The following is an 18,762-nucleotide window of genomic DNA, read 5'->3' as shown; positions in this document are numbered from 1 at the left end:
CGCTGGGCTTTTTTCGCCGGACAGAAAAACTGTTCTTCTGTACGTTTTCTCCGTCCGCCGGAAACAGCTTTTCTGACGGATCCTGCAAAAAACGGATGAAACATGTGGCCATCCGGCGCTAATACAACTCTGAGAAAAAAAGTATCCTTTTTCAAAACTCGCCGGATTGTGCCTGACGGCAAAAACCTGATGTGTGAAAGTAGTCGGATAGATACAGTACAGACCAAAAGTTTGGACACACCTTCTCATTTAGAGATTTTTCTGTATTTTCATGACTATGAAAATTGTACATTCACACTGAAGGCATCAAAACTATGAATTAACACATGTGGAATTATATACTTAACAAAAAAGTGTGAAACAACTGAAAATATGTCTTATATTCTAGGTTCTTCAAAGTAGCCACCTTTTGCTTTGATGTCTGCTTTGCACACTCTTGGCATTCTCTTGATGAGCTTCAAGATGTAGTCACCGAAAATGGTTTTCACTTCACAGGTGTGCCCTGTCAGGTTTAATAAGTGGGATTTCTTGCCTTATAAATGGGGTTGGGACCATCAGTTGTGTTGTGCAGAAGTCCGGTGGATACACAGCTGAGAGTCCTACTGAATAGACTGAATAGAATTTGTATTATGGCAAGAAAAAAGCAGCTAAGTAAAGAAAAACGAGTGGCCATCATTACTTTAAGAAATGAAGGTCAGTCAGTCCGAAAAATTGGGAAAACTTTGAAAGGGTCCCCATGTGCCGTGGCAAAAACCATCACTACGAAACTGGCTCACATGAGGACCACCCGAGGAAAGGAAGACCAAGAGTCACCTCTGCTTCTGAGGATGTTTATCCGCGTCACCAGCCTCAGAAATCGCAGGTTAACAGCAGCTCAGATTAGAGACCAGGTCAATGCCACACAGAGTTCTAGCAGCAGACACATCTCTACAACAACTGTTAAGAGGAGACTTTGTGCAGCAGGCCTTCATGGTAAAATAGCTGCTAGGAAACCACTGCTAAGGACAGGCAGCAAGCAGAACAGACTTGTTTGGGCTAAAGAACACAAGGAATGTACATTACACCAGTGGAAATCTGTGCTTTGGTCTGATGAGTCCAAATTTGAGATCTTTGGTTCCAACCACCGTGTCTTTGCGCGATTCAGAAAAGGTGAACGGATGGACTCTACATGCCTGGTTCCCACCGTGAAGCATGGAGGAGGAGGTGTGATGGTGTGGGGGGGCTTTGCTGGTGACACTGTTTGGGATTTATTCAAAATTGAAGGCATACTGAACCAGCATGGCTACCACAGCATCTTGCAGCGGCATGCTAATCCATCCGGTTTGCGTTTAGTTGGACCATCATTTATTTTTCAACAGGATAATGACTCCAAACACATCTCCATGCTGTGTAAGGGCTATTTGACCAAGAACAAGAGTGATGGGGTGCTACAGTAGATGACCTGGCCTCCACAGTCACCAGACCTGAACCCAATCGAGATGGTTTGGGGTGAGCTGGACCGCAGAGTGAAGGCAAAAGGGCCAACAAGTGCTAAACATCTCTGGGATCTCCTTCAAGATTGTTGGAAGACCGTTCCCGGTGACTACCTCTTGAAGCTTATCAAGAGAATGCCAAGAGTGTGCAAAGCAGTCATCAAAGCAAAAGGTGGCTACTTTGAAGAATCTAGAATATAAGACATAATTTCAGTTGTTTCACACTTTTTGTTAAGTGTATAATTCCACATGTGTTAATTCATAGTTTTGATGCCTTCAGTGTGAATGTACAATTTTCATAGTCATGAAAATACAGAAAAATCTTTAAATGAGAAGGTGTGTCCAAACTTTTGGTCTGTACTGTAGCTAGATATATCTATAGATATAACTATCTATAGATATATCCATAGATATCCATGTATAGATATATAGATGTATCCATAGATCTATAATAGCAAGGCCGATGTTTATTAATAAACATGTTTAATTAAAAAAAAAAAAAATGATGTGGTCTCCCGCGTAATTTTCTGCCCCAGAGGGGGAAGGCCGGGTGCCAATATTTGTAGCCTTGGAAGGGGGTAATACCCATGGCAGTTCCAGCACTTAGCCCCTCTCTTCCCACTCCCCTGTAGCAGTGGGATATGGGGTAATAAGGGGTTAATGTCACCTTGCTAATGTAAGGTGACATTAAGCCCGGTTAATACTGGAGAGGCATCAATAAGACACCTATCCATTATTAATCCTATAGTAGTGAAAAAGTAAAAAAAAAAAAAACAGCCAGAAAAAAGTATTTTAATATTCTTAATTTCACCATACTCTATCGCCTGCAAAAAATTAAAAATAATAGACTAATCGTACTCCCTGTCCGCTATAATCCAATTAATAACGAGTGTCCCACGACGATTTCCCCTATAGAACAGTGATGTCACTGCTCTATAGGCCTCCCAGTGACACACTGATAGGAGACAATAGCTCCTGCAGTGCATCACTGAAGGGGTTACCAGAGTTCAGGGTCTCAATTTATGGCAAAGCTGCGTGGGAATTTTCCCACACAGCAGTGCCACAAGTGAGAATAGGGACTATTTCTCACAGCAGCAGAGGAATACAGTGCGGAAGGATACCTTCCGTCATTGTATCCCGGAGCCCCTGGAGAGCGGTCGCATCAGCTGCTGTGGCTGCTCTCCACGGGAGATCTTCGTGGGACACTCGTATTAATTGGATTTCTGCGGATCAGGGAGTATATTGTTTGTTTGTTTTTAATATTTTTTTGCAGGTGAGCAAGGGCTTGTATGTACTGTGTGTTGTGTATAAGTACTGTATGTCTATGTATGTACTGTATGTCTATAGTATGTACTGTATGTTGTATGTACTGATGTATGTACTGCATGTCATATGTTGTATGTACTGCATGTCATATGTTGTATGTACTGTTGTGTCTTATGTAATGTTTTATGTTCTGTATGTTGTATGTACTGTTGTATGTTCTGTATGCACTGTTGTATGTACTATGTTATATGTTGTATGTTCTGTTGTATGTACTGTTGTATGTGCTGCATGTTATATGTTGTATGTACTGTTGTATGTGCTGCATGATATGTTGTATGTTCTGTTGTATGCTGTATGTACTGTTGTATGCACTGTTGTATGTACTGTTGTATGTTCTGTATGTACTGTTGTATGTTGTATGTACTTTTTATATGTTGTATGTACTGTATGTGTTTGTTTGTTTTTTTGTTTTTTTTTTACATTCAACACATTAGCCGGATTATGGGACTACTACTGTCCCATCATTGGCTAATGTGTCAATCACTGTAGGAGGCATAGCCCGATGGAACTTGTAGTCCCATCGGACGATACACGCACGCACGCAGACCCCCGACAGCCGTGCAGACGCATCGGCAGGTCACGGTCCACACTCCGCCCAGACACTCCCTCCTCCCGATCTGCAGTGTTTCATCCGCAGCTAAACCGCAGATCTTTTTTACATCTGCGGTTTTGCTGTGGATGTGCCCAACTCAATGCAAGTCAATGGGTGCAGAAACGCTGCAGATCCGCACACAGAATTGACATGCTGCGAAGAAAACAACACTACTGCTGATGAAAAAAAACGCGCGGAAACACATGTGCACAGCGGGTTGGATTTTCCATAGGTTTACATGGTACTGTAAACCGCATGGGAAACTGCTGCAGATCCGCAGAGTCAAAAACGCTACGGATCCGCGGTAAAATCCACAACGTGTGAACATGGCCATACTTTTGGTCTCTGACCAGAGTACCTTCTGCAAGCATGCATGTGGAAGAAGGTGGTCTGCTCAGAAGAAATCAAAGCAAAGAGGGGTTACTGCGACAATGTTGCCCAGGGGCCTACATAAACATGGAGCTAGCCTTGAAGTAAATGTTAGATAAGTGGGGTTCTGAGCTTTAGTATGAAGGACCCCAGCCTCGCTACGGTGACCACCAACAGGACTACAGGATGAGCTGGTATGAAGCAGTGATCCGGCTACACTCCTATTCCCAGACATCTGTGTGGGAACAGTTGTGTCAGTCGCTGATCTTTAAATTTAGCAACTAAATGGAGCACCACGACTAAATAATTCTGCATGTCAATGATAGGATATTAAAAACCAGAAAGAAGTTGTTACTAAGAAGTAGAGACATTTCTCTCGCCTTATGAACGTCTCAAGACTTTCACATTGATTTGCTCTCCCAGCAGAAATCTGCAAACCTTCCAAACTTGTAAGAAAATTAAAAAAAAGGAACTTTGTCATTGCAACATTGAAGAAAATGTGTACAAAGGTCACAGCGCTCTGTCCAAGGTTGTGTGCAGACTGCCTACTAGTGGTGCATAATGAGAGTAAACACTGACATCATATCATTTGTCTTTTTTGTTTTCGTCATGTACTTGGTTATTATTTAGGGTTCTCTTTACTTGTCTTCATGGATATCTTTCTTTAATCAGGCTTTATTGGACACCTAGATTGATCTTTTGGATACCTAGATTGATCTTTTGGATACAGCTCGTATTTAGTGTTAATTTGTCACATCACATTATGTCCACTAGAGGGAGCCACTGACCAGTTACTAATGTTTTGTAGTGTTAATTTTGTTCCAGGAGTTGGAGGCGAAGTTCACATTAAGTTTTTCTAAGTAAATCTACTCCAAAGTCCTCTTCCAAGAAGAAAAAAAAAAAAAAATCATTTCATCCAGAAAACTCAATTTTTTTTTTCTCATTGTCAGCCATGTGCAATTCACTTGTTTTTTTACATAAAATAATTTACAAGACCATTTACAGTTTCCTATGTTAAAGAATTTCAAAGTATCTGTTAAAAATCAGATGCTATATGGGTGTCCCTTTATGTGATCCGGTTTTTTTTGGGGGGGAAAGGGGGGTTGCACACTCATAGACTTGTATGGGCGAGTTTGACCTAATATACTTAAACTAATGTGTGCTGAAGTGTCTTCTCTAGCTACTTTACTGCCAGAATTTTTTTCTTAATTTTCCATCTAACATAGTGACCTATTCCTGAAGAATGGAGCAGTCACTTCAAGCCGCTTCAGATTTTGAAGCCTGAACCTGTTAAAAGTTAAGAAAGACGGAATAAGTCATTTAGATGTTTTTGTGCTTTCTGTTCATTATTTTTAACATCTGAAGGCAAAATCCGCCTGAAAGACATTGCATGCGCGCACCGCAAGGGAGTCTTGTTGCTGAGTGTTTTTGAGGCAGATTTGGGAGACTTTCCAATCCAAAACTCCCCTCCCCCCCCCCAAAAAAAAAAAAAAATCTCCTAAAAAAGCTTTTCCTGAAGTTTTTCTTAAAAACGCATCATTTTATGCTCCTATAAATACCGTATTTGGAGCTAATGATTGTTATTTAAACTTCAGCCATGATATGCATTCTAAAATGCCCATTTATTTTACATAAATATCCATATTTGTTCTTTATTCTCCCCAAGGCGTCAAAATAAAATGTAGACCGAAATACAAATGTAGGTAAATTATACATGAAACAAAAAACCATAGACGGAATATTGTGTGGTCTGCCATATCTATGTCCCATAAGTAGATTGTGAGCCCTCGCGGGCAGGGTCCTCTCTCCTCCTGTACCAGTTGTGACTTGTATTGTTCAAGATTATTGTACTTGTTTATTATGTATACCCCTCCTCACATGTAAAGCGCCATGGAATAAATGGCGCTATAATAATTAATAATAATAATAAGTAGTGGCACATTCTTTACTTCATGCCCACTGGCATATAGCATTCTGATACCCCTGTACCCTAAAATCTTAGGGGTGGGGGGGCACTAAATAGTCCTTTCTTGTAAGAAACCTATACTAAAAGTGAGGGGCCGCGTTAGATACTGCATTGGTTCGTACAAATCTTCAAATCACACTCGTTATAACAAGTCTTTTATTTACTGACAGCACCAACCACAATGATGTCAGAGGGAACCCGAAATATCGTAGAGGCAATGAAGGCGCATGGCGTTCGAAAAGTGTTGGGCTGCATGTCTTGTACGTATATTGTTTTGTTTTATCCAAGAGTCAATTTGAAGGTGGTAGGGGGACACGGGTGTTGTATTAGCGAATGTTAGATTATAGGCCTTGTTTATCCGAACACGAAGCTAGGCCCTGTTGCCCATAGTAACCAATCGCAGCGCAGCTTTCTTTTTTCCTGGTGCAGTTTCAGAAATGAAAGCCGAACTCTGATTGGTTATTTATTGTTGCTATGGACATCCATACCAATGGTGGAGCCATGTTTCTCAGTATCTTCACCACATGCCCCCATGAAAGATCACAAAGTGGGCACTAGATTTTAATCAATATAACCTAGCCAAAGAAAACGGCACAAGAAATAAATAGATATATTGGTATAATTTAGTTTTGTGTACTTCAAATCCAGAACCAAGATCATGGTCATGAGAGTGAACTGCAAATCACACACATTTTTCAGAAAATCAAAGTAGATGAAAACATCATCCATTCTCACCAGCCATGATATGTCTTTTTTTCATCTTTTGGCACGTTTGCAATTTACAATAGCCCTAACCACCATCTTGGTTTCATAAATTACATAGTTCGTATGAATGCTTGCTGGAGGTCCGACAACTGGGACCCCAGCAGTGACAAGAATAGAGGTCCCAAAATCCCGTGTGGGGGCATGTGGTAGTCCAGCATCAACATATTGATGACCCAGCCTAACAGACCACTGGGGTGGGTGTTAAGTCCTTAAATGCCTCTGTTAATTTATGACACCGGCATTTTCCAGGAGACTAAAAAAAATAAGGTATAAAGATTCAAATTGCCCCTGATTAAAGAAAATACACAAAAATATACATATTTGCTATCTCCATGTCCATAAAAGTCTGGTCTAACAAAAAATAAAAATGAATTATCCCAATTGGTAAACGGCATTACGAGGAAAAAAATGGAAACCCCAAGATAGCAATTTTTTTCCGGTCGCTGTAACACCACAAAGAAATGCAATCAAAATGTTGTATCTGCCACAAAATGGTATAATTAAAAAAAACAAATGGTAGCTCGGGGTTTAAATAAACAAGTCCTCGTACAGCTCTGTTAATCAATAACGTTAGGTCTCAAAACATGGCGACATTAGTAAGAGGTGTGTTTTTTGTTTTTTTTTTTTTTATTTCAGAATGTAAATCTAAAAAAAAAAAAAAAAAAAAAAAATTGGTATCCCTGTAAGGTCACGTTCAGTATTTTACATCAGTGTTTGAAAGACAAAATCAGGAGTGTGTGAAAAATAGAACTGGCAACTAGAGATAGGCGAACCCGAACAGTAAAGTTCTGCATCAGTACCAAACACGTCCTGTTAGGGCACAGACAACAAACACTAACTTCACCAGGAAGTCCGTGTTACTGTTCGGGTTCGGCCCCCCTAACACCGGGTGTTTGTCCCGCTGTCATGTGTATGACAGTGCGACAAACACCGCTTCCGATCGGCGGTGAAATCATCCCCGCTGGTCAGAGAACTGCGGTTCCCACGCTCTCAAATGACAGCGCTCAGCTGTGATCTGAGGTATAAACTTCACCTCCAGTCACTGGTGTCAGTGGATGGGACTACTGCTCCCATCATACGACAACTGCTGCCGCTAATAACAGTGACAGCAGGAGCAGCTGATGTGAGTATTCATCAGCCGCTCCTGCGCTGTAAATTAATAATTAATAAAAAACTGTGTGGGTTCCCCTGTATTTTCTATAACCAGCCAGGCAAAACTCACAGCTGAGGGCTGCAGCCCTCAGCTGTCAGCAAGGCTGGTTATTAAGAATAGAGGGGTCCTCACACTGTTTTTATAAATTATTTAATTAAAAAAAAAAAAAAAAAAATCGGTGTGGACCCCCCCCCCCCCCCCCATTTTTGACAACCAGCCTTGCTAAAGCAGACAGCTGGGGGCTGCTATTCTTAGGCCGGTAAGAGGCCATGGATATTTGCCCACCTCATCCTTAAAAATAGCAGCCCGCAGCTGCCCAGGAAAGGCACATCTATTAATGCTCCAGTCCAGGCGCTTTGCCTGGCTTTTCCCACTTGCCCTGTAGCGGTGGCAAGTGGGGTTTATATTTGTGGGGTTGATGTCACCTTTGTATTGTCAGGTGACATCAAGCCCACAGATTAGTAATGGAGAGGTGTCTGAGACAACTCTCCATTACTAATCCTATAGTTGTATGGTAAATAAAGAAACAGCCAGAATAAACTCCTTTATTAGAAATAAAACAAAACACACTTTTTTAATTAAAAATAATAAACAGTTATACTCACCTAATTCCACCAAAGCCCTCGTCTTCTAAAAAAAAAAAAAAAAACACTATCCCTCACGGAATTATTTTTGTTTTTTTGTACAATTTTACTGCATTTGGATTTTTCTTTTACCATTTTCCAGTATATTGGATGGTAAAATGTACAGTGTCCTTCAAAACTACAACTTGTCCCACAAGAAACAAGCCCCATCTTGCTACATAGAGGGAAAAATATTTCAGTTTTTGATCGCCATAATATTTAATTTGGATAATAAAGTTATTTGATATGTTAATTAATATTATCTGGGATGTCCATATCACAGACAGTATTTTTGATGACCCAAATTTACTGCTTTAAAAAAAAAAACCCTATACAGCTGTCAGTTTGGGTCATTAAATACGGAGTTGTACCTGTAATACATTAGATAGCCTGTGTTTTATATGGTGTGCAGTGATTTCTATAAATTGAGAGATTTATTTTTTTGTAAGTGCTTAAGTACTTTAATACAGTCTCTATAACATTGTTTATTAAAATAAGATATTTAGTTTTAAAGGAGTTTCCCTTTAAAATTGAGAGTTTCCCATTGTTCTTATTAGGATGTTGAGGCTTTGACGTTTGCTAAATTGTGGTTAGAATAAGTATGAGCTAGACCTTAGCAATGAAAACTATTGCCAATGGGTGACAGTCGGATCTTCATACTTTTTGGATTTTCACGTGACAGGTCATGCGTATCAATTGAGCGGAGCTAAACATACTAGACAGAACCCGTTTATAGTCTTCAAAGTAAAAGGAACAGCATCCAGTCTAGGTGATAAAAGAAATCCAATGTCTATATTCTGCCATAATGCATAGCAGAATAAAGACATTGGATTTCTTTTATCACCTGGACTGGATGCTATTCCTTTTACTTTGAAGACTGTTCATTTCCAATTGGGTGGTTGGACTGGAGCGTGCATCCCACTATTGATGTGCTGTCGGCTGCCTTCCTTTTTTGTCATAGAACCAGTTTATAGATCTGGTGCCAATTTTGAAAGAGTTAATGTTTCTAATACTGGAGAACTCCTTTACTACACTGTGTGCAGAATTATTAGGCAAGTTGTATTTTGATGACATGATACTTTTTATCCATGTTGTCCTACTCCAATCTGTTCAGGCTTGAGAGCCAACTACCAATTAAGTAAATCATGTGATGTGCATCTCTGTAATGAGGAGGGGTGTTGTCTAATGACATCAAAACCCTATATAGATTGTACTTAATTATTAGGAAACCTTCCTTTGCTTTGGCAAAATGGGTCAGAAGAGAGATTTGACGGGTTCTGAAAAGTCAAAAATTGTGAGATGTCTTGCAGAGGGATGCGCAGTCTTGAAATTGCCAAACTTTTGAAGCGCGATCACCAAACAATCAAGCGTTTCGTGGCATATAGCCAACAGCGTCGCAAGAAGCGTGTTGGGCAAAAAAGGCGCAAAATAACTGCCCATGAATTGAGGAAAATGAAGCGTGAAGCTGCCAAGATGCCATTTGCCACCAGTTTTTCCATATTTCAGAGCTGCAACATTACTGGAGTAACAAAAAGCACAAGGTGTGCGATACTCAGGGACATGGCCAAGGTAAGGAAGGCTGAAAAACGACCACTTTTGAACAAGAAACATAAGATATTTCTTGGCCCAGTCTTGATGTTTTATCTTAAGACTGACTTTTCAAAGGTTTTATGGACTCATGAAATGACAGTGACTCTTGATGGGCCAGATGGATGGGCCAGAGGCTGAATCAGTAAAGGGCAGAGAGCTCCACTCCGACTCAGACGCCAGCAAGGTGGAGGTGGGGGACTGGTATGGGTTGGTATCAAAGATGAACTTGTGGGACCTTTTCGGGTTGAGGATGAAGTGAAGCTCAACTCCCAGACCTACTGCCAGTTTCTGGAAGACTTCTTCAAGCAGTGGTACCGGAAGAAAACTGAACTGTATCGTTAAAAAAAAAAATATGATTTTCATGCAGGACAATGCTCCATCACATGCCTCCAACTACTCCACAGCGTGGCTGGCCAGTAAAGGTCTCAAAGAAGAAAAAATAATGACATGGCCCCCTTGTTCCCCTGATCTGAACCCCATAGAGAACCTGTGGTTCCTCATAAAGTGTGAGATCTACAGGGAGGGAGAACAGTGGAACAGTGTCTGGGAGGCTGTGGTGGCTGCTGCACGCAATGTTTGTCGTAAACAGATCAAGCAACTGACAGAATCTATGGATGGAGGCTGCCGAGTGTCATCATAAAGAAAGGTGGCTATATTGGTCACTAATTTTTTGGGGTCTTGTTTTTGCATGTCAGAAATGTTTTTCTAAATTTTGTGCAGTTATATTGGTTTACCTGGTGAAAATAAACACGCGAGATGGGAATATATTTGGTTTTTATTAAGTTGCCTAATAATTCTGCACAGTAATAGTTACCTGCAAAAACCGATATCCTTCTAAGATACCCAAATCTAAAAAAAAAAAAAAACACTCCAACTTCCAAAAATATTAATCTTTGATAGTTGAGTCTTTTGGGTTGATTGAGAACATAGATGTTGATCAATAATAAAAATAATCCTCTAAAATACAACTTGCCTAATAAATCTGCACACAGTGTATATACATTTGTGATGCCTTAAATCTTTGAAAATGTATTTCTTTTGAAGCTTTCCTGCTGTGGGATATCGCCAAAGTACCACCTGCCTTATTGCCAGTGACTGAGGATCACATCCGGATGCTAAAGATCCTTCAAGGCTCCGGTTTGGACTACGTGGCTGTGCTTCCTCCCCACATTGCAGGTAAGTGGGATCATTGGGGTTTTCAGAAATATTATGGATACCACAGTTTTATGTACAATCTTATTATACAGAGGCTGGCGGTTAGGTTTTGGTGATTATAACCCACCGTGGTTGACAGTGACAGGTCTTCTATGTTCAACATTTTTGGTGCCATGTGAAGCTGTTGGCAGCCGCATATGTATTAGACCGGTCATACAAAGGGCTGCCACTAGGATTTTCAGGGCCTCATACTGGCAACATTTTCAGTCCCCCTTGAGACTCTGCCCAGGCTCGACCTCTGCTCCGCCTCCACCCCTCGAACCTTCCACAGTCCCACTGCCCACTCTTGAAAAAACTCGTTCTGGACCACGTCCTCACCAATCACACATTGACAGTACATCAGGGGCTTTGGAAACACAACATGACGCCCGCAGACCATTCCATTAAAGTCTGCATTCCAAAACATCACTACTTCTCTTCCGAGCTCCAACGTGCGCCCAAACAGTGGTTTACCCCCAACATATGAGGTTTCAGCGTACTCAGGACAAATTGGACAACAACTTTTGGGGTCCACTTTCTCATTTTACCCTTGGGTAAATAAAAAAATTGTTGCTAAAAGATCATTTTTGTGACTAAAAAGTTAAATATTCATTTTTTTTCTTCCATGTTGCTTCTGCTGCTGTGAAACACCTGAAGGGTTAAACTTCGAGTGTGGTTTTGAGTACCTTGAGGGGTGCAGTTTTTAGAATGTCACTTTTGGGCATTTTCTGTCATATAGACCCCTCAAACTGACTTCAAATGTGAGGTGGTCCCTAAAAAAAAATCGTTTTGTAAATTTTGTTGTAAAAATGAGAAATCGCTGGTCAACTTTTAACCCTTATAACTTCCTAACAAAAAAAGTGTTGTTTCCAAAATTGTGCTGATGTAAAGTAGACATGTGGGAAGTGTTGTTTATTAACTATATTGTGTCACCTACCTTTCTGGTTTAACAGAATAAAAATTCAAGATTATTAATAATAATAATAAATAAAATAAATGTTATTTTCTATCCACCTCCTTTGGACCACCCCTTCGGTGGGAACTGTTAATGTGTGATTGGTGAGGACGTGGTCCAGAAGGAGTTTTTTCAAGAGTAGGCAGTGGGACTGTGGAAGGTTCAAGGGGTGGAGGCGGAGCAGAGGTTAAGCCTGGGCAGATATATATGTTCAGCAGCTTTTGTTTTGGCAGACACCACGACAAGGTAGACTCTCTTTTAGCAGCGGACTACTCAGACCAAACACTACAATACTGATCATTAATAAAAACACAATACTAAGTGCCATTATACACAGAAGATCTGTATATACTGTACAGGTAATACAGTGATAACTAGTAACCTTATACACAGGAACTCTGTATATAGTGTACAGGTAATACAGTGATAACCAGTAACATTATACACAGGAACTCTGTATATAGTGTACAGGTAATACAGGGCTCAACAGTGACATTATACACAGGAGGCTGGAATCTGCATGAAATAACACAGTTATCTAGAGCAGGGCTTCCAGAGCACATTCCCCACTTTTCCCCTTTCTTCTACACTACACAGCTGAGTACAGACGTGCACCCACCATTAATACATAAGTTATTATGCAACCCACAATTCCAAATATTAATTGTAATCCACCACTGTGCCCCCACTAACTATACATAGCCACTTTCCCCACCTAATAAATGAATTAGCCTCTGTACTCTTTCCCTCAACTCAATACCAGTCACTGCATCCTCAACGGCCCCAAATCTGTACCTCCCATTCCCCTGATTCATTATATTTACATGCCCCTTCTGCCCTAATTCATTAGGTCAGATCTTCTCTCTCCCACCTCTAGTTCATTATCAACTTCTCTCCCCCACCCTGAATTTATTATTTGCAGTCCCCCTCTCCCACTCACTGTTCCCTGGCCCCCCTCTGTACTGGGCCTGGGCCCCATACAGCAGTAAGGGCAGTAATGCCTTTATGGTGACCATAGCCATTCATGTTAATGTTATCCAAACCTACTGATTTCAGAGGGTTCAACTGACCATCTAATTTGTATGGGGGCCTCCAGACTCAATGGCAACTGCAGAGGGCAGGGGAGAGAGGGATCAGGCACTTAACTTCCAATATGTCCCATCATTTTTATTCCATGGAAGATAAATTGCCATTTGCGGGGTTTAATAAGTAAGGACTATTTCTCAATAGGGAGGGGGGAGTAAGTCTGCGAAGATGAGTGGTCAAAATTCCTCCAGAGTTTTCTGAAAGACTCATTGCCAGTTATCGCAAACGCTTGATTGCAGTTGTTGCTGCTAAGGGTGACCCAAACAGTTATTAGGTTTAGGGGGCAATCACTTTTTTTTTTCCCCACACAGGGCCCTGTAGGTTTGGATTTCTTTTTCCACTAATAATAAAGACCTTCATTTAACCCATTAACGACCGCCGCTACGCCTTTTAACGGCGGTAGTTAAGGGTACTTAAACCACAGCGCTGTTAATTAACGGCGCTGTGGAAAGTGTATAGCGCCCCCCAGAGTCGGATTTTCTCCGGGCTCTCGGCTGCTGGGGGTAGACGCCAGAGAACATGATTTGGGTCGGTTTTTACTGACCCCCAGTAATTAAAAACGTGATTTGCCATTTAATTTCTCTCTCCTCTGATGTGATCGCACATCAGAGGAGAGAGAAATAGGGTCCCCGATCACCCCCCGATACTTACCAGTGTCTCCGTGGGTCCTCCCGCTTCCTCCCCCCAAGGGCGCCGCCATCTTTACCCGGAAAAAATGTCGGGCGCAGATCTCGGCTGCCAGGGATAGCCGAGACCCCAAACATAATAACCGACCTGGTTTTGCGATCGCCGCTACTAACAATGTATCAGTGGCGGCAAAAAAAAAAAGAAAGTCCGATGTGCCATGTAATTTCTCTCTCCTCTGATGTGATCGCACATGAGGAGAGAGAAATAGGGTCCCCGATCGCCCCCCCATACTTACCAGTGTCTCCCAGTGCTCCTCGGCCCTCCTACTTCCTCCTGTGGGCACCACCATCTTTATCAGGAAAAAAAATGGCCGGCGCATGCGCTGTGCGCCCGCCAAGATTTGCCTGCAGGCACCAGGCAACAATAGCAAGATTTTCCCATTGGTTCATTTTGGTCACTGTCATAAACCCTATCACAGTAATCAAAGTAAAAAAAAATAGTAAATGACTTTCTCTTTATCACCACCTTAGTTAGGGAAAAATAGTAAAACAAAGAAAATGTATTTATTTCCATTTTCCCATTAGCGTTAGGGTTGGGGCTTAAATTAGGGTTAGGGTAAGGCTTCTTTTACACTTACCGTGGTTTTCCGGCCTGTTTTTGCAGTCCCAATAGACTTCTATGGGGCCGCAAAAACGGGCGCAATAATTCTACGGAACGCCACATGGCCGTGAGGGGCGTATTTACGGCTGTGAAAAAATATCAAGCCTGCTCTATATTTTTTTACGGCTAACGGACACGGCCCCATTGTAATTCAATGGGGCCGCAAAAACAACGGAAGGTTGTTTTTGCGGTGGGTGCACCGTGACTTCCGGTTTTGCGGACCGCAATTTTTTTTTTCCAATACTTTTGCCATAAGGTACCGTCACACATAACGAATATCGTTGCTTTTTGTGACGTAGCAACGATATCGTTAACGAAATCGTTATGCGTGACAGCGACCAACGATCAGGCCTCTGCTGGGAGATCGTTGGTCGCTGGGGAAAGTCCAGGACTTTATTTCGTCGCTGGATCACCCGCTGACAACGCTGAATCAGCGTGTGTGACGCCGATTCAGCGATGTCTTCACTGGTAACCAGGGTAAACATCGGGTTACTAAGCGCAGGGCCGCACTTAGTAACCCGATGTTTACCCTGGTTACCATTGTAAAAGTTAAAAAAAAACCACTACATACTTACATTCCTGTCACGTTCCTCAGCGTCAGCTTCCCTGCGTCCCCCAGTGTCAGCGCCGGCCGGCCGTAAAGCAGAGCACAGCGGTGACGTCACCACTCTGCTTTCCGGCCAGCGATTACACAGTGCAGGGAAGCTGACACTGGGGGGTGCGACAGGAATGTAGTGTTTTTTTGTTTTTTTTTTACTTTTACAATGGTAACCAGGGTAAACATCGGGTTACTAAGCGCGACCCTGCGCTTAGTAACCCGATGTTTACCCTGGTTACCCGGGGACTTCGGCATCATTGGTCGCTGAAGAGCTGTCTGTGTGACAGCTTCCCAGCGACCAAACAGCGACGCTGCAGCGATCGGCATCGTTGTCTAGATCGCTGCAGCGTCGCTTAATGTGACGGTACCTATAGTATTGCAAACCCGAAAAATGGTAATCCGCCAGTTTTTTGCGGTCCATTATTGCAGCAGACCGTGAAAATTGCGGCAATAACGGGCCGCAAAAAACCCGGTAAGTGTAAAAGAAGCCTTAGGTTTGGGATTAGGGTTAGGTTTGGGATTAGGGTTATGGTTAGGGATGGGGTTAGGGTTACATTTGGGATTAGGGCTATGGGTGTGTTGGTATGAGGGTTAGGTTTGTAGTTAAGGTTGGGATTAGGGTTAGGGGTGTGTTGGGGTTAGGGTTGTGATTAGGGTTAGGGATGTGTTGGAGTTAGGGGTTTCCACTGTTTAGGTACATCAGGGGGTCTCCATTGATTCCAGCCAATTTTGCGTTGAAAAAAATCAAATGGTGCTCCCTCCCTTCTGAGCTCTGCCGTGCACCCAAACAGTGGTTTACCCCCACATATGGGGCCTCTGCGTACTCAGGACTAATTGGACAACTTTTGGGGATTCAGTTTCTCCTGCTACCCTTGGGGAAAATAAAAAAAAAAATTGGGGGCTTAAAAAATCATTTTGTGGAGAAGAAAAATAAAAAAAAGATTTATTTTCATGGCTCTGCATCATAAACTTCTGTGAAGCACTTGGGCGTTCAAAGTGCTCACCACACATCTAGATAAGCTTCTTGGGGGGGTATATTTACCAAAAATGGGGTCACTTGTGGGGGGTTTCTACTGTTTAGGCACATCAGGGGCTCTGCAAACACAACATTATGCCCGCAGACCATCCCATCAAAGTCTGCATTCCAAAACATCACTACTTCCCTACCGAGCTCTGTCATGCACCCAAACAGTGGTCCCCCCCACATATGGGGTATCAACGTACTCGGGACACATTCCTCAACAATCTTCTTGGTCCAATTTCTCTCATTACCCTTGTGAAAGTAAAAATTTGGGGGTGAAAATATCATTTTTGTGGAAAAAATGATTGTTTATTTTCACGGCTCTACGTTCTAAATTCTGTGAAGCACTTGTGTGGTGAGCACTTTGAACCCCCATCTAGATAAGTTCCTTAAGGGGTCTAGTTTCCAAAGTGGTGTCACTTGTGGGGGGTTTCCACTGTTTAGGCACAACATGGCGTCCGATCTCAATTCCAGCCAATTCCAAGATCTGCCATGCGCCCAAACAGTGGTTTACCCCCACATATGGAGTATCGGCGTACTCGGGAGAAATTGCACAACAAATTTTGTGGTTCATTTTCTCTTTTTACACTTGTGAAAATAAAAAAAAATAGTTCTGAAGTAAAATGTTTGTTTAAAAAAAAAAAAAGTTAAATGTTAATTTTTTCCTTCCACATTGCTTCACTTCCTGTGAAGCACATAAAGAGTTAATAAAATTCTTGAATGTGGTTTTCAGCACCTTGAGGGGTGTAGTTTTTAGAATGGTGTCACTTTTGGGTATTTTGTCATGAACACCCCTCAAAGAAAATTTTAATGTGATGTGGTCCCTAAAAAAATGGTTTTGTAAAAATGAGAAATTGCTGGTCAACTTTTAACCCTTATAACTTCCTAACAAAAGAAAAATTGTTTCCAAAATTGTGCTGATGTAAAGTAGACATGTGGAAAATGTTATTTATTAACTATTTTGTGACATATCTCCTGATTTAAGGGCATAAAAATTCAAAGTTTGAAAATTGCAAAATTTTAAAAATTGTTGCCATATTTCCGTTTTTCAAAAATAATCGCAAGTAATATCGAAGACATTTTACCACTAACATGAAGTACAATATGTCACTGAATCAGCAGGATCCGTTAAAGCGTTTCAGAGTTATAACCTCATAAAGTGACAGTGGTCAGAATTGTAAAAATTGGCTCGGTCATTAAGTACCAAATTGGCTCTGTCACTAAGGGACTAAGGGGTTAAAAACTGCATTTTGTAATTACTTGTGTTATTTTTGTCTAATATTTACATTTGTTTGGTTGAAACATTTAAGTGTGACAAAAGTGCAAAAGAATAGGAAATCGGGAAGGGGCGAACACTCTCACACAACTGTATCCGAAAAAAATTGATGCTGTACCGTTGATCCATATCGAATCCAATTTTTCCTTCTTTTTTTTTTTGCTCACCCATAGACTTGAATAGGTGAGGCTCATCTGATATATGAAGACTAGTGAATGCAACAGTTTTTTGGGGTTTTTTTTTTCACATTATTTTTTGAACAGCCTTATTGAACAAGTGCTGTGTTTTTTTGACTATGCTGTTTCCACAATTAGTATTTGATGACGCAAATTTTTTTTTTTTTTTTTTTTACACAGCATTTCTGCACCTATTAGGTTACATGTATTTTTTTTTCCATTGTATCATTTGAGTGCATATTTTTAATACATATTTATTGTGTTTGATACTTTGGCTTTGACAAATCTTTATTGATAAATTTCATGATGTTCTTAAAAACAATGTGTAGAAGTAGCGATACCTCAGCGGTGGTACTAAAGCAACATTAGGTGTTCTCAGAATCGTGGGCTCTGCACACTGTTAATATGCTGGAGATGCCTCTGTTGTCAGTCCGATCCATGTATATAATACGGTAACTCCTGTCTCTATCTGTGCAGATAATAAGCCTTTCACTGGAGATTACACTGTGAAAGTTGGCGAGCGCGGAGGGAATGTGATCTCCACCAACGACCTCGGCGACTTCTTCCTTCGCTGTTTGAACACATCCGAGTATGATGGGAAAAACGTCACCTTATTTCGCGACTACACTGGCTTGTAACGGCTCCCTCTATAGTTGAAGGATGAAATAACATTCCTAACTAATGCCATTCATTTTCAAATATTGTTACACTAATGCAAAAAAAAAAAAATTCATCTAATAGTGTAAAACTTCATCCTTTTATTACCGTTTTCATTTCAACTACCACTCAAGATGTAATAATGACAAACTTGCAATAAAACATCTTTCCATTGGATAGAAGTGCATGGTTTTTATTATTTAATGAAATTAATATCTGCCTTGCTTCTAACTAGATCTCCCCATTAGGCCACGTGCACACGTTCAGTATTTTACATCAGTATTTGTAAACCAAAACCAGGAGTGGAACAATCGGAGAAAAAGTAGAATAGAAACACGTCACCACTTCTGTATTTTTCACCCGCTCCTGGGTTTTGGCTCACAAATACTGATGTAAAATACTGAATGTGAGAACATGACCTTATGTGGAGCTAAGGGCCAATTTTATTAAGCTATAGTGAAATGTTCTGCAATTTTCTAGTACAGTCATGGCCAAAAGTATTGACACCCCTGCAATTCTGTCAGATAATACTCAGTTTCTTCCTGAAAATGATTGCAAACACTTTCTTTGGTATTATTATCTTCATTTAATTTGTCTTAAATGAAAAAACACAAAAGAGAATGAAGCAAAAAGCAAAACATTGATCATTTCACACA

The 18,762-nt window shown here is 41.1% G+C and overlaps 1 protein-coding gene across 2 annotated transcripts in view; it reads left to right on the top strand.

Moving 5' to 3' along the window:
- BLVRB (biliverdin reductase B) overlaps window positions 1–18,288 on the top strand; it is a 46,216-nt gene extending 27,928 nt beyond the window's left edge. The window contains exons 3-5 of one of the 2 annotated variants that reach the window (XM_069746756.1): window positions 5,896–5,985; window positions 10,901–11,032; window positions 17,927–18,288. In XM_069746756.1, the coding sequence (XP_069602857.1) occupies window positions 5,896–5,985; window positions 10,901–11,032; window positions 17,927–18,087 (383 nt within the window). In that variant the 3' untranslated portion in view covers window positions 18,088–18,288. The remainder of the gene's footprint in view (window positions 1–5,895; window positions 5,986–10,900; window positions 11,033–17,926) is intronic. The other variant, XM_069746757.1, reaches the window with a different exon arrangement.
- Window positions 18,289–18,762: the final 474 nt, after the last annotated feature.

This window comes from Ranitomeya imitator, chromosome 2 (assembly GCF_032444005.1).
Source record: "Ranitomeya imitator isolate aRanImi1 chromosome 2, aRanImi1.pri, whole genome shotgun sequence".
NCBI classification, from domain to species: Eukaryota; Metazoa; Chordata; class Amphibia; order Anura; family Dendrobatidae; genus Ranitomeya; species Ranitomeya imitator.
This window is presented reverse-complemented; position numbering and strand designations above follow the sequence as displayed.